This window comes from Aptenodytes patagonicus, chromosome 1 (genome assembly GCF_965638725.1).
Source record: "Aptenodytes patagonicus chromosome 1, bAptPat1.pri.cur, whole genome shotgun sequence".
Taxonomy (NCBI): Eukaryota; Metazoa; Chordata; class Aves; order Sphenisciformes; family Spheniscidae; genus Aptenodytes; species Aptenodytes patagonicus.
The window spans coordinates 95,565,512-95,579,035 of record NC_134949.1 but is presented as its reverse complement, the minus strand read 5'-3'; the positions used below and the strand labels follow the sequence as shown (position 1 = coordinate 95,579,035).

The following is a 13,524-nucleotide window of genomic DNA, read 5'->3' as shown; positions in this document are numbered from 1 at the left end:
CAGAGAAAGGTTCCTAATGAAATCTTGGCTTTGGTGGTGAAAACGTCTGACTAGTTTTAATAAAATCTTGATTACACTGCATTCATGAGGATTTCTGCAAGTCTGCCCTGATGACATATAAACTTTAAATTAGGTGTAGTCAATAAAAGGCCACCTAATATGGTTTCATATTTTGAGAGGTTTCCCCATAATTACCCCAACTAGTTAGTCTGTTTCCTAACCATTTTGGAATCTGTATGTGCTGAAAGAAATTGTCCTGTGAAAGATGGTGCTTGTACAGCGTGTAATGATGTGAAGTGACCTGGCAGGGAGCTCCTCCCCGCCTCCTTATTTAGTGACCTTCCACCAGTGATGAGACTGCAGCCCTGCTCCCAGCAGCTGGTTTCTAAATTTGGTCTGACAAATGGTATCATAAAGGTGGCAGGTGAGGTTAGGAGATCTGATCAGAGCATGCTGATTTAACAGCCATGAAAAGGTACAAAAGAGTATAAGGAAAAACAATCAAGTGCTGTCTCTTTATCATTGTATCAGCTTTCTTTGCATGGTCCCTTATGAAAGCCTTTACTGATGGCTTTCAGCTATGTATCATTATAATACCTACAATAAGCATTACATAATAGGAAAAATATGCCACGCTGAGCAATGAAACTGGTGTTAGCCAGTCCTGTGGCCCATATCAAAATGCTCTCGCTAGCATTCCCTGTAACAACACTTCCTCAGATGTAATGGACTACGGCATATCATCAACTTAAAGTTCATACATCTGCCTTAATGTTTTTTGCATAACCCTGTTACAAGTAATGGCTGTGACTACTCGAGGGAAAAAGAATTCATTTTTTTCCTCTTTAAATGGTAGTTCAGGCATTCTTCAAGCATATCCTCTGCCATTGCTGTGTTTGTATGACTAGATAGGCAAATCCTGTGTGTGTTTGTGTCTCAGGTGGTAAGGAAAGGGGAGAAAACCAATTAAAAGAAAAAGGAAAACACAGTAATGATAAAACCACAAGAATTAACTAGAACAACTGGGTAGACAGTTAGTTAGTAGCACTTAATTGATTTTTTTTGTTGTTGGGTCTCTTTTTTAACAGTTCAATAGATTGCAAGTTGTCTCCTATTAATGGTGCTGTTTTATAAGAAGGAATTTGCAGAATAAATATATCTGAGGTGCTTTCACTAGGATGGCACATGCTTATTTCAGAAGGACTTCAGATGTTAGGATCTCTGAAACAGGTCTTCTCCCTTACTGTAGAGCGATATATCAGTAGATAGTTGGGCTGGAAATACAAAGATGGCATTGGAAATCAGACCTGCTGCCTTGATGCGTCAGACTTTCAGTCTAGGACAAGTCGAGGACTCAGGTGCTTACCTGAAACAGGGCTCTTGTGCTCCACTTTTGTCATAAAATTATTCTTAAATATTTTAATTCCCCTAAAGTTACAATATTGTATTCTTTAAGGTGCTAACTGAAAAAAAAGTCCCTTAGCAGGTACCTGGTATCTTTATTTGGATGGTTCTTTCCTGTGTTTGCTTACCAAAGGTAAAGCATAGAAGTTACTTTCTGCGTGGGATTGAAATGTTGCAAGCTTTCTCCAGGTTACAGATTTTCACTTGTCGTTTTGAAGAGTTTTGAAGAATATTGTTCCAGATACAGGTAGGTGGGATATACATAGGCTTAGAGACCTTTAGTCGTATATCTTCAGTTTAAAAAGTCCATGGAAAAAAAAGAATATATTCCTGAGATGTTGAGTTATTAAAGGCACATGCCTTTAAATATGAATGCCAGTTTTGGCCAAATGTGTCACAGAGTACTAAGGTAATAGATGACTAGTTTTTCACATTAATGGCACAGTGAATTCTAGCATACAGGCATTGTAAAGAGGAAAATGACTGGTGACTGTGGAATGAAAAGATGGACTTTTAAATGCTTGCAGTGAGGGCTGGAGAGGAGTAGAATTGAGGCTGATTACTTAAAAGCAACAAGTCTGACCACTAACTGGCCATTTTGGGTCATGATTGTTTTATTTAAGTTTTAGATAATTATCTGAGAGAGTAAATTGGCTCCATAAAATTAGTTATGAAGGATGGTGAAAGGCATTATACTGTAGCCACAATCAAAGTCCATCTGGCGTTCAGGACCTGAAGAAAAGTTGAAAGTTGTACGTGTAGCTGTGCATGGTGTTTGCATACAGTGTGGGAATTATTTGCTTCAGCTGGCTTAGAAGTTCGGCACCTGCTGAGTGCGCTTGGGTCATCACCTTCTTCTAAGCATAAGTGGGCACCCATCATCCTATCCAGGACTTGGCTCTGCTCCTGCCAGGCAGAGCGGTAGGAAGGACAGCCCATGGGGCATGTATGCATGCACAACAGTGACTGCTGTAAACATTTATGTCTGCTTCAGCCTGTCCATTGGTAAGCAGGACATAACAGAGACCCGGTTACAATCTTGTTTACCCAGTCAACATGTTTTAAAATATAAATATTTTTATTCTTTTTTTGGATATTTGTCAACTGCATCTTAGGTTCAGTGGGAAACTTATACTGTAATGTTTGGCAGCACTCGTATGTTATGAGGATGGTGCCATGAGAAACAGGATGCCCAGGTCCTAGCTTGTTTAAACAATCTGTCTAGGTTTTACTGCCATGCTCAACACCATGGTACGCAAGTGGTTACCAAGCCTTCTGAGCTGCAGAGGCAAGGGCTGGGTAGGCACTCAACCTTATTTTTTTAAGGATGGAATTTAGAGGCCTTTTGCTCTGTACCTTGGAAGAGTTTTCCCTGATACAGCGGTTTTGCCTCTTGCCTGGGGTCTGAGGTGGAATTCCTCAACTGCCTTTGAAGTTGCTGGCAAAGTAACCTTGATGAAAATTGCATCAGGTATTGTACTGGGGAATGACGCAGTATTAATGCATTGACCTAAAACTTCAAATCCTAAGGTGGAATAGGGTGGTGGCTGTATAAGAAGCAAGTTAACCAACTAGTCTTGTTAAGTGCCTTTGTCTGGGACATGCTGAGGAGCCAGACAAGTTCTTCTGGGTACTGTTTTGCTAAGCACAGTTCAAATTTGAACAGACCTTGTCCCAGAGGGCTTGTGGACGGTGTCAATGCAGGGAAAAGTGTGGGGAATGCAAAAGTAAAATCAACTGTGCTACACCTGTGAAATCAGATTAGTGTTATGATTTTTGTTGTGTTAGTGGGGAGGCAACATGCAAGAAGGAAGGGCTGGTTTAGTGAAGAGGAGAAAAACTAGACAGAGTGAAGGCAAAGCAGAAAAGGGCAGAGCATATGGTTAATGGAGCTAAGATTAAGATACTGAAACAGGGTGCAGAGGTTTGAGGAGGCAGAGAAATATCATGTTGAAGTAAGGAATAAGGGTAAACCTAATGCTTGTACTGCATTTGTACATTTTGGAGAGTGCATCCTGAATGCCATACACCTTGCACTCCTACAATAACTTTCTCTGAAATGTTGTGTTGGGAAGGAGGGATGCTAAACTATCCAAAGGACAAGCAGAACCTGCTGAAAGTAGTTGTGCCCATTTGATGAAAGCTTGAGCTTTGGCATCTCTCTAGTCTCTGCATGGGTCTGGAAGCAGCTTTCCTTTTCCTTCCCAATCTCAAATGCTTCACAATCAGAATTCCTAATACTGCAGTCACACCATTATAAGAAAACTATAGACCACACCTGTTGTTCCTGTGTTAGCTGCAAGAGGGATGAGACTTTTCTGTAGACACCAGTCTTACTGAGGCTAGGAGCCAGCTACTGTCTTACGGTCTGTCCCAGGTATATTCCCCTCACCCCTGGCTTTGGAGTCCAGCCCTTCACAGCTGTCTGACTCTTCTGGGTTAACTTGATCTTCCCACAGGATGAGTCCCAAACTCTCCAGGTCCCTAGGTGCCTCCAAACAAGCCCTAGTCCAGGTCTGCATCCTTTCCCACTGTTTCCTACCCTGAGATATGCCCTGAGAAGGGGCTCTAGACCTTTTTGTCTGCTGGGTGAAAGATTCACTTCAGTGGGCAAAGAGTAAAAACCTGAGGGACAGAGAAGCAGCACCTTATGTGGACTTTTCCTGATTCAAAACCAGTTGACTGTTTTCCTGTGTGTTCCCAGTTCTGTTGCCTCCTATATAGGATGCTCAGTGATCCTCCATTGTACATGTGCAGCTTTGAAGGTGTGTCCATAAGTATTTGCAAGGAATATAGAAGGTAAGTGGTAATAATCTGATAGCCAGCAATATTTATGATGGCAAGTGAAGCTCAGGAAGAAATTTAAGGCTATTTCTATCCTTTTTGTCCTGGTCCCCCCTCCCCTCCCCTCCCATTTTGGCACCCAAGATTTAGAAAATGAACCAAATTAGAGTGTTTTGGCTTCTGTATTTTGTGCAGGTTGTGCTGCTTCTGTTAATATGCTGGAGAGAGTGTCTACACAGTCTATGTCCCACTCTCCCATAGCTACATGTCATTTGGATAATACCACCGTAACAGGCCATTTGAGCCTCCCAACAGCTGTCCTTGCGAGTCTGTTGCACAAAATGGTCTCTTTCACCCTTCATCGGAGATGGCGATGTGTGCGGAGTACTACAGTAAATAGACCATAGTTTGTTTGCTTAACCTTTGTCTGGCTGTATTTCAAAACTTACAGTTTATCTAGTAACTTTTTCAGGAGGCTGGGATGTTTCTAGGCAGCACAAGCATAGATACCACATAGCAGAGTTGGTTGGGAGGGTGTGACTAATGGGAATGGGAAGATCCACCATGACTGTGGTTTTAACTCCCAGATTTCCCCTGTGAAACTTGTGAACTTATCCTGGAAGCTGCTATCACCTTCCAGCCTCTGTGCTTCCCCTTGGTGTGCTGGGACCTCTCTGCCTCAGGGCTCAGCTATGTCCTGTCCCAGCTCTACTCCTGGTTTTCCTCCCTCAGCCTTGTGCCTGCTTCAGCTCGGTTGCTTCTGCCCCACAGCGACAGACACAGCAGAGAGCTGCAGTGCAGGTCTGTAACGGGGGATAGCTGCTAAATCTTTGCAAGAGCAAAGCATACACATTTAAAATATAAAAGTGGACATTCCAGTGGGTGCTATAACAGAATGCTTTTTTACTTTTGCCTTTATTGGCCCCCCCAATGGATTTAATAATGTTTTCTTTCTGTGTTTTTTTTTCCTACCCTGTCTATTCAAGACTCCTACATTCTATGAATATTTAAAATAGGACTATTCAGCCTGCAAAGCTGAACATGTACACAAATTAGCAGTGGGGGAGCTGGTTTTTTTTGAGTTAGATGTGTGTGTTGGGTTTACAGTATCCAGGCTTCTGGTCTTGTTGACATTGGGAGGGGATTCTTTCTTCCTCCGTGTGTATTCTGTCCAGCAAGTTGACAGTCTGATATTGATTAGGGCTTTTAGATGCAACAGGAATACAGCTAATAAGAAAATAATGAGTTGGTGTGTATTTGTGTGCAGCGCTATCCTCTCATGAATTGTCTGACTGCCAAATATGTTAAGAGGTTAACAACTCAGAGGTATTCTTCTGGAGGGGTAGTGATGGAGCCTGGTGGTTTTGCAACTGAAGAGCGAGGGGTTTAGAGCCAGCTGTGCCAGTATATGAAGTTTATCTCTCTATTGTGCCCATTATCATGAATTAGTTACGCTGAGGTGATACTCAGCAAGAGGCAGCTAGCAGTGAGACCAGAAGGGTCTTGAGATGGTTAATGACAGGGTAAAGAAGAAGAAAGGTGATTTTCCAGTTTGTGCTGCCTGTTCCACTTACCCTTTCTGTGCAGCGAATAATCCCATAGTTAACTGTCAGTAATTTACCATATTTGGATTCCCGAAACAAACTAAAATGTTTAGTTCAGCTTTGAATGGCAAGCAGTTACTTACGGAGCTTAATTGTTTTGTTTATGTGTAGCTAGTTACTTACCATGTGGTAAGAACAATAGGCTGACTGGCTTGTTTAACACGTGATCAGAATGAGATAAAACACGGAAAACAGTGAGGCCGTATTTTTTAAACAGACCGCACATCAGATGCAGCCTCCTTGGCTGGTTGCAGCGTAGAAAACCTGCTGCATGGCATACCCTTTGTTACAGCTGTATGTCTTTGCTGTATGTCCTCACAGTCTGATCTGCAGCTAAAAGCAAGTGATATTTCTTGGGCCTTTCTATTTCACATTGACTAGGCACCTTTCTGAGAGTTGCCTGACTCAGTGACCAGACCTGGCAAAATGCATGCAGTGAACATGAGACCATCACCTGAGGCTTTGGCCTCACTTTCCCCTACAGCTTAACCTGGATTGCACCCATTTTGCAACAGAGGCAGCTGCTTTTCTCCTTTTCAGTAAGGAGGCAGGGCAGGTACTTGGGGCAGCATGAGCCTTGATTTCTCAACCAGCCACGCCTGTCATGTGGGTTGGGGAGCAAAACAGAGGTTGCTCCAATTAAGCCAGATCTCTGCCAGCCAGCCATGCCTGCTACTGACAGCAGACCTTTTAACAAGGGTGCTCCAACCGTAGCAGAGCACTGTTGTTCTTGTCACGCAGTCCTGCAACCACAGGCACTACCCTGTGATCCAGCATGACAGGAGTGCGTGACCCAACCCGTGCTTTCCTGCCCAGAACTTGAGATGTTCATTGGCAGGGCTGCCAGACTAACAGAGACAAAAGAAATTTTTTGCTCAGGACTGGAGCTCACACCCTGATGGAGTCCCTTGCATCTGGGGGGGGGGGGGCGGCGTGGGGCTGAGGCCAGGTCTCACTGTGTAGCAGAGCTTTTCTGAGCTCTGAGCAGAGAGGACATTGCAGAGATTTTTATCTGTTTGCTTCTTCATTTCACTAGTGGCTTTTCCCGTCAAAACATCTGAACTAAAAGTCAGAAAGTTTGCTGAGAAAGACTTATAGTTTGTTCCTCGGGTAGTTTCTATTGGTGGAAGGGTGTAACAGAACTCTCTGTTACACCTACTGGTACCTAAGGACTAAGGTAGATGTTCTCCATTAATTTGCCTGAAGTTAAGTAAGCTGCAGCCTTGTTAATAGTGGACACAGGCATACCAGCTGAGCGAGCCTTCCTGCAAACTGGAGAACAAGTTGCTAACCTCTCTTATTTTGTGAATCTGTGTGCAGCTGGGAATGAGAGGCCATTGAAAATATGCACAGAAAATGTAAGTGCAGGACAGCGCCTGTAAGCCTAAAATCTTCTTTATCTTACTTTTCCATTATTGAATTGTCATCTGACTGGCACAGTTGTGTGCTCAAATCTTAGGTGCAGTTTACAGTTGTCACCTCCACTTGAAGAGATGTGGATGGAGGCTGATATCCTTTAGGGCAGTATATCTCCACAGCTGTTACTCATCCCTCTGTAGGCTATCTCTCGCTTGCAGAGATAATGCAAGGCAGAAATATTTCCTCTTTGTGTATGTTTGTGGCACAGAGAAACCACATCATGCAAATAACTCAACAAGACCACAATGAGTGTGGTATTCTAGAGAATACTAAAAGTTATCATTACCTTCCCAAGCCTTCAGACTATGAAAATAAACTTTAAAAGTCTACTGAAGATTTAAGTAGTAAGAGCCCCTTCCCCTCCACCATCACCCGAATATAACATGAGCTGCTTCTAGAGCTGGAGGCCTTCTCAATAAAGACTATCACTTGTTTTGAGTTTACAAGCATTTACAAGTACAATATAAATTGAAAGGTTAGCGTGTCTGCTCTTGCCTTGTCAGTCTTCTGCTTTTGTAACGCACAGCCCAGTAGTCATCACAAAGAAGAAAACCTTCAGAAATGTGTCTTTGAGGAGGAAAAAAACCCCACAAGGATCAATCATATTCCTCACAATAATTCAGCATCTGAGTCGGGGGTTCCCAGAAGCTGACCTGGAAAGCTGCTAAGTATGACCCTCAGAGGGATTTTCAAATTGTGGCTGTTCTGCACTGTCATGCAGATTGATTTTTGTTATGCAGCCCCTAGCCTGATGTCCCACCCATTAAGTTGCCCTCCATGGACAAAACTCTGGGAACCCCTGAGTTCATCATCCAAGAAAATCTTTATTTTGGAAGACAGACTGAAAAAGATAATTATTTTGTCAAGTATTACCACACCTCTGCAAACATACAGTCTCCTCGTCTGGATGATCTCATGCATGTATTTGTCAAAGTTCTTGCTTTGCTTTGAGACAGCAATTGCAGCAAAACAGTAATATATGCAATATATAAAAGTTTTTGGGCGAGATCCAGTACAAGCATCTCATGGTGAAATCATTCTTAATATTATTTAACAGCTACCTGGTGTCTGGTCCAGAGGAACTGGTCACAACTACATCTTCCTTTAGACACTTAAGCGAATGGAACATGTGAGCTTGGATGTTGTGTGAATGTAGGGCAAGAAGGACATGGATCATAATTTGTCTCTCACTAAGAATTGTCAAGCACATTCCTCCTCCATTTTTTGGCAGTGGATTGTTGATACAGTCACAGCTGCTGAACAGGTACGAACTCTTCAGCACTCCTTACCAAAGTAACCTTGTCTGGAAACTCTCACCTTGCTCATTGGGAGGAGAGGGAAGGAAAACTGGAAATCTCTGGCTTAAGGAAAAGCATGTGGTACTATAGAAGTCAAGTGAAGATCAACTAACCTGCTGGAGCATCACGGTCTGGAAACCTGAATGTTCTGGCAGATGCTGTCATTTTGGGAACGGAGCAGATGGCAGTCCCACAAAGTCGTCATGGTTTTTCTCATGTAGTAGGAAGTGGCATTGCTGCCCTGGATACAAACATCCTAAGAGAAGTGAATGAGGTAGTCAGTGACTCCACAGAAGTAAATGCTTGGACACAGCTGATACTGTGAGTCTTGGAGTGCAAGGTAGCAATACAAGTCCTTTGGAAAGAGTATCAGTGTTTCCAGTGAAAGAGGTAATACCTACCTATGATTAAGTCTTAAAAAACAAACAAACAAACAAAACACCAAACCCAGCAGTCTTACACAGTCATTGTTTTTCAGCTTTCAAAACTCTTCTTCTGGAGAGTTTTTGCTAATGGGTGGTCTAAAACCAGGCTGATTAAACATCTGATCTGTCTTCCATCATCTTGGAAACAGGGAATGCCTACTGTGAAAATGATCTGACCCTGGAGGATCCAGGATGGAAGTTCACATGTAAAACGGACTTTCTCCCCTTTTTTTGTTGCTCAGAGCAATAATGCGAGAGTCCACAGTAAGGTCTGCATTTGCAAGCCGTGTGCATAGTGTAACAAGTACATTAAGGTGGCTTATGGCAGACAGCACTTTATGGTAAATGCTGCATTGGAACTAGGATTGCCCGTGTCTCTACTGCTGAAACTAGGGGAAAAAACTACCTTCACAATCCATAATGCAGAGCATGCACCCATGCAGTTTAGCTCCTTATTTACTCCAGCCAGTTTATTGTGGGCCATGGTAACTATCTATGTTATATGTCTGTGCTTGCTTGCATCCCTGGGAGATAAGAGGTTGTGCAGTGGATATATTGACAGCAGGGTTTTTCTCCAAATTCCTTTGCCTTTGTTCTGTTCTCCATGCAGCCCACTTAAGTCATCTCTTTCTGTACTGTTGAGTCTTACAACTTCTTCAAGAGATTTTTTCTTTTTTGCTGGGCACATCCATTTAAAACACAAGGAGTTCTACCTTGTAGTCCTGGGGTTGTTTTGTTCCCTCAAAACATCAGTCTGCATCCACCCATATAAGTCATCTTACTTTTGTCCCTAATCTGTCTTAATATTTCCAGGCAACCAAGAGACTGGCCTTTCATCTGTCTTGAACTCTTGAGAATTACTCAACAGTTGCACAAAGCTCTTTTTCTTCCTCCTGCAGTGAAGATAGTACCAAGTTAGGGTGTGTAATGGGCCAGGCTTTTCACTTTCGCCAGGGCCTGTGATGTGGTGGCCTGAAGATGGAGAGTTCCTCGCTGTGTTTGGCATGGAGACCTGAGAGTCCTTTGCTCCTTCAGGCCTTTTAGGGTTCTCCTTGTCCCACAGGGACTTTCTTCCCCAGCTTTCCTGACCCTCTACTGTGTGGCCAGGTAGATGTTATGGGATATGCAGAGCCAATGAGTACAGTAGCTCTAAAACATAGTGGAAAGAAATGGAGCTAACACGTTATGTCTGATTTTCTTGCTTCTTTGTCAGAGGCTGTTACGGATTTAACAGTTTATGATAACTAAAAAGTTACCCTTCTGATCCTGTTTTTTCACTGAATGTTTCAAGAGGGATGCCGGGATTACCACCTCTGGTTTGGTGATTGTAATCTCAACACTTGTGACTGTACAAGTAGGATCCTCAACTTTAGTTCATGGCTTGATGTCCTCTTATCATGGAAATTAAGCTATGCCGAATGAAATGTTTGCATCTGTTTTCTTTCCAAGATGCGCAGCTTGGTTTTGAAGATAAATGCTTGCCATTGGGGCAGGCAATGTGCTAGGTTTAAGTTCACTTAGCAAAACTTTTTTATCGGAGTGGCTCATGTAACTTGTTAACATGCAAGAAATTATTAAGCTTTCACTTCCTCCACTCCCATTTCCTGTTTGGATGTTGAAAGGAAGCCCTGATTGCTAATTTGTGATTAGCCAGCAACCCAGAGTGAACTTAATCCTGTGGGTTTGTGTGGTGCTTGCCTATGCAGATACCGCCTCTCTCAAGAGTGGGCTGCTGAGTGTCACGTTTCACGGTGGGAGCTGTAAACAATCTGCTCTTCTTTCCGTGAATTCATGGCCTGCCCTCTGAGAATAGAGGTAACGCCTGGCCTGCCAGCACACGGGAGACGACGCTAAAAAGTTGGATGCGGTGAGAGAGAGAAGGGAGGCGTGAGGGGGTTTTTCCAGTCTTGCTTGCCCAGGAGATGGCACTGTGCAATAGTGGGATTTTTACCTGCAGTTTGTGGTGTGACCGGATCGTGATTCTTTGAGACATGACAGATGAGTGAGGTTCTTGAGTCAGTAAGAGCAGAGTGACTTGTACTTCTTTTAGGACGCCTCAGCATTCTCTTCTGTGTAAAATGCGTCATACTGTATATGCTGTAGGCAGGTTGGGTTTAAATCTGCTTTGCACCCCTTTGTTAGGGAACTGACCTTTGTGCATGCTCTAGTGCAGTCAGGATCAGAACTGGGTTTGTGGGTGAAATTAATCTGGCCGTGAATGAACTGGTGATGCCTTTGGAGCACCCTTACTTCCAAGGCTCTTGTGTAAGTCCTTTGTGTCCCCCTTGATAATTCCCAGACCTACTGACAAAGGAGCCAAAACAAAGAAGTATATACATGTAGTATGCGCTAGAAAGTTAGAAGGTTTTGTGGAGCCCCTGTAGGATCCCTCTTTCTGTTCTGCATGCAGTGTGCTATGCTCCTGTTAAGAGTACCGTTTGGTTTGGTTTAGTGCTTGTATATAAAACACACAGAACTTTTTTTAAGGAATCTCTGACCCCACCTGCAAATGCATGACCTGACTTGTGCTGCCAAATGCAGGCCAACGCAGCTGAGATGAATCTAGAAGAATCTTCCTGGTCTTCCTTTTCTTAATGTTGATAAGTTGAGACCATTTCCATTTCTCCCTCCAATAACAGCCTGAGATTGGGAGCCATGCAGGTCTGTGGGGAATTCTGATCTTGGAATGGATATACTACTTTACAAAATCTTAGGCAAGCTGATTAACCTTCTTACATTAATTCTCAAAAAGGTGAAGAGGGGTAATACTTTCTTAACACAGAGGTGTTATGAATATGTTCATAACTATAACTTAAAGCTAGAAATACTATGTGAATGCTAAATACTTTTGTTATTATTAATGGAATCTTAAGTGGCCTATACATCTATAACAAAGGCTTCTTAGCAAACACATGCCCTTTGAAATAGCCTGACCCTTTCCACTTTTTCAGAGACATTAATAGTTTCCTGGCTCAGTGTTTTGGGAAATGTCGTCATAGTCTGGAGGAACCAATAAAAACATAAGTCACCCATTTTGTCTGATCATTTTATGCCAAGATATTTGAGGCTGGAAGCTGTGGAGGGGTAGGAGGGGACTGCTCCATTTGTGTGGGTGGAAGATGTAAAAGTTTTAATACAGTTTTAGTATAACTTTGCATATTAAGACTCTAGAGCCGTGTGAGAAATAGTATTTTTCGAGTTCACAGGCAGGGGCTCTAGATAGTTCTAGCAACTAGTTAACTAGTTTTTCCCCTTCCTAAGCCATTTATTGCTTCAGTGCCTGATGAAAAGGATGTTGTCTTTGGAGAAGAGTATTTTGTTGGTTTAGGGCTTACATTGTCCTCCAATAGAGGCAAGAGAGCTCTTAAGAAAAGGCAATGCCTTAAAATGAATGTTGGTAAACAATTATGGAAATATGATTGGTGGGACAATAGCTTATTGGGTATGGTCAATGCAGACCGTTTCTCACTAGTAGAAAATGTAATTACTTAAATTAAGGAACTACTGTGTGAAATCTCAGTACAAAGCATCACTACATGACATTGTGAAAAGCAAACCGTGAGTGTCTGTAACAGGCATCTAGTGACACTGTTCTCCATTATAAACGCCAGCATTTATGATGGGCCAAATCCTGCCATCCTTACATGGTTTTGATTCTCTCCTTTCTGAGGCAAAGCCTCCAGCAAGCATGTTAGCAAGTCCTGACCATGATCTCTTGGGTTTGTGGAGAGCAGACATGCATGGCATTTTTTCCCCTGCTGTGCTGTCTCCTCCTGCAAGCTTCAAACAGTGCCTCAGAGGTGGGGAGATCTGTGTTGTTGCTAACGTACGCTTGGTTACATGGAGCTGGAAAAGACTGCCAGACCCCATTTATCCTCCACCTCTTCCCAGAGCATCTTCCAGAGAAAACCAAAGTTTTTGCCCATTTTTGGGAGGTCATGCACTGTGTTTCCTCTTCTGTATTCTGTCAGCATTGGAGACCAGTCTAATGTTTGTCAGCAGTCTAGAGAAACTGAAGGATAACACTTACTTCATCCTGCACAGCTATCTTTTTGGAAATGAACTGCGGCACCAAAAGAGACAACCACCACCACTGCAAGCTGCACCATAGTGTATTATGCAGACTCTTCCCCTCCTCACCGCCCCCCAAACTATAAAAATTAAACATGGTTTCTTCTCCGCTTCTGCTGTAGCCTCAAACAGAGCTGATGTGCAGCTGTCATTCACTGAGGATTCAAACTGTGTTTAGGCTGCAGTTCAGGTACTGCAGACCCCCATTAAAAAAATCATTGAGGATTTCAGAAAGATGCAAAAAGAGGGCATGGGTCCTGAGTTGCCTTGATCAGAGTCCAGTCTGAAGGGAAGGTTGCTGCTGATCTACTGCTTTAACATTTTAGGAATGCAACAAGGTGTTACCACAAGAGTTACACAGGAGGCCAACACCCCACAAATGAACCTTGATGTTAACTCTCTCCAGACATCTGTCCCTTGGTTTTTTTGGAGGCTTTTCTCTCCACCTCTCAATTTAATGTGCCAAATGCTGGTTCTTATTCTTTTTCCCACCCAAGCTGCATGTGTATGCATCAGACC

The 13,524-nt window shown here is 43.0% G+C and overlaps 2 protein-coding genes across 2 annotated transcripts in view; one reads left to right on the top strand and one right to left on the bottom strand.

Annotated features, from left to right (window-relative positions):
• The window catches only part of CMSS1 (cms1 ribosomal small subunit homolog), a 250,424-nt gene that overhangs the window by 158,441 nt on the left and 78,459 nt on the right, over window positions 1-13,524 (top strand). The window lies entirely within an intron of this gene.
• FILIP1L (filamin A interacting protein 1 like) overlaps window positions 1-13,524 on the bottom strand; it is a 215,035-nt gene that overhangs the window by 156,668 nt on the left and 44,843 nt on the right. The window contains exon 2 of the mRNA XM_076349846.1: window positions 8,623-8,765. Within this exon, the coding sequence (XP_076205961.1) occupies window positions 8,623-8,634 (12 nt within the window). The 5' untranslated portion in view covers window positions 8,635-8,765. The remainder of the gene's footprint in view (window positions 1-8,622; window positions 8,766-13,524) is intronic.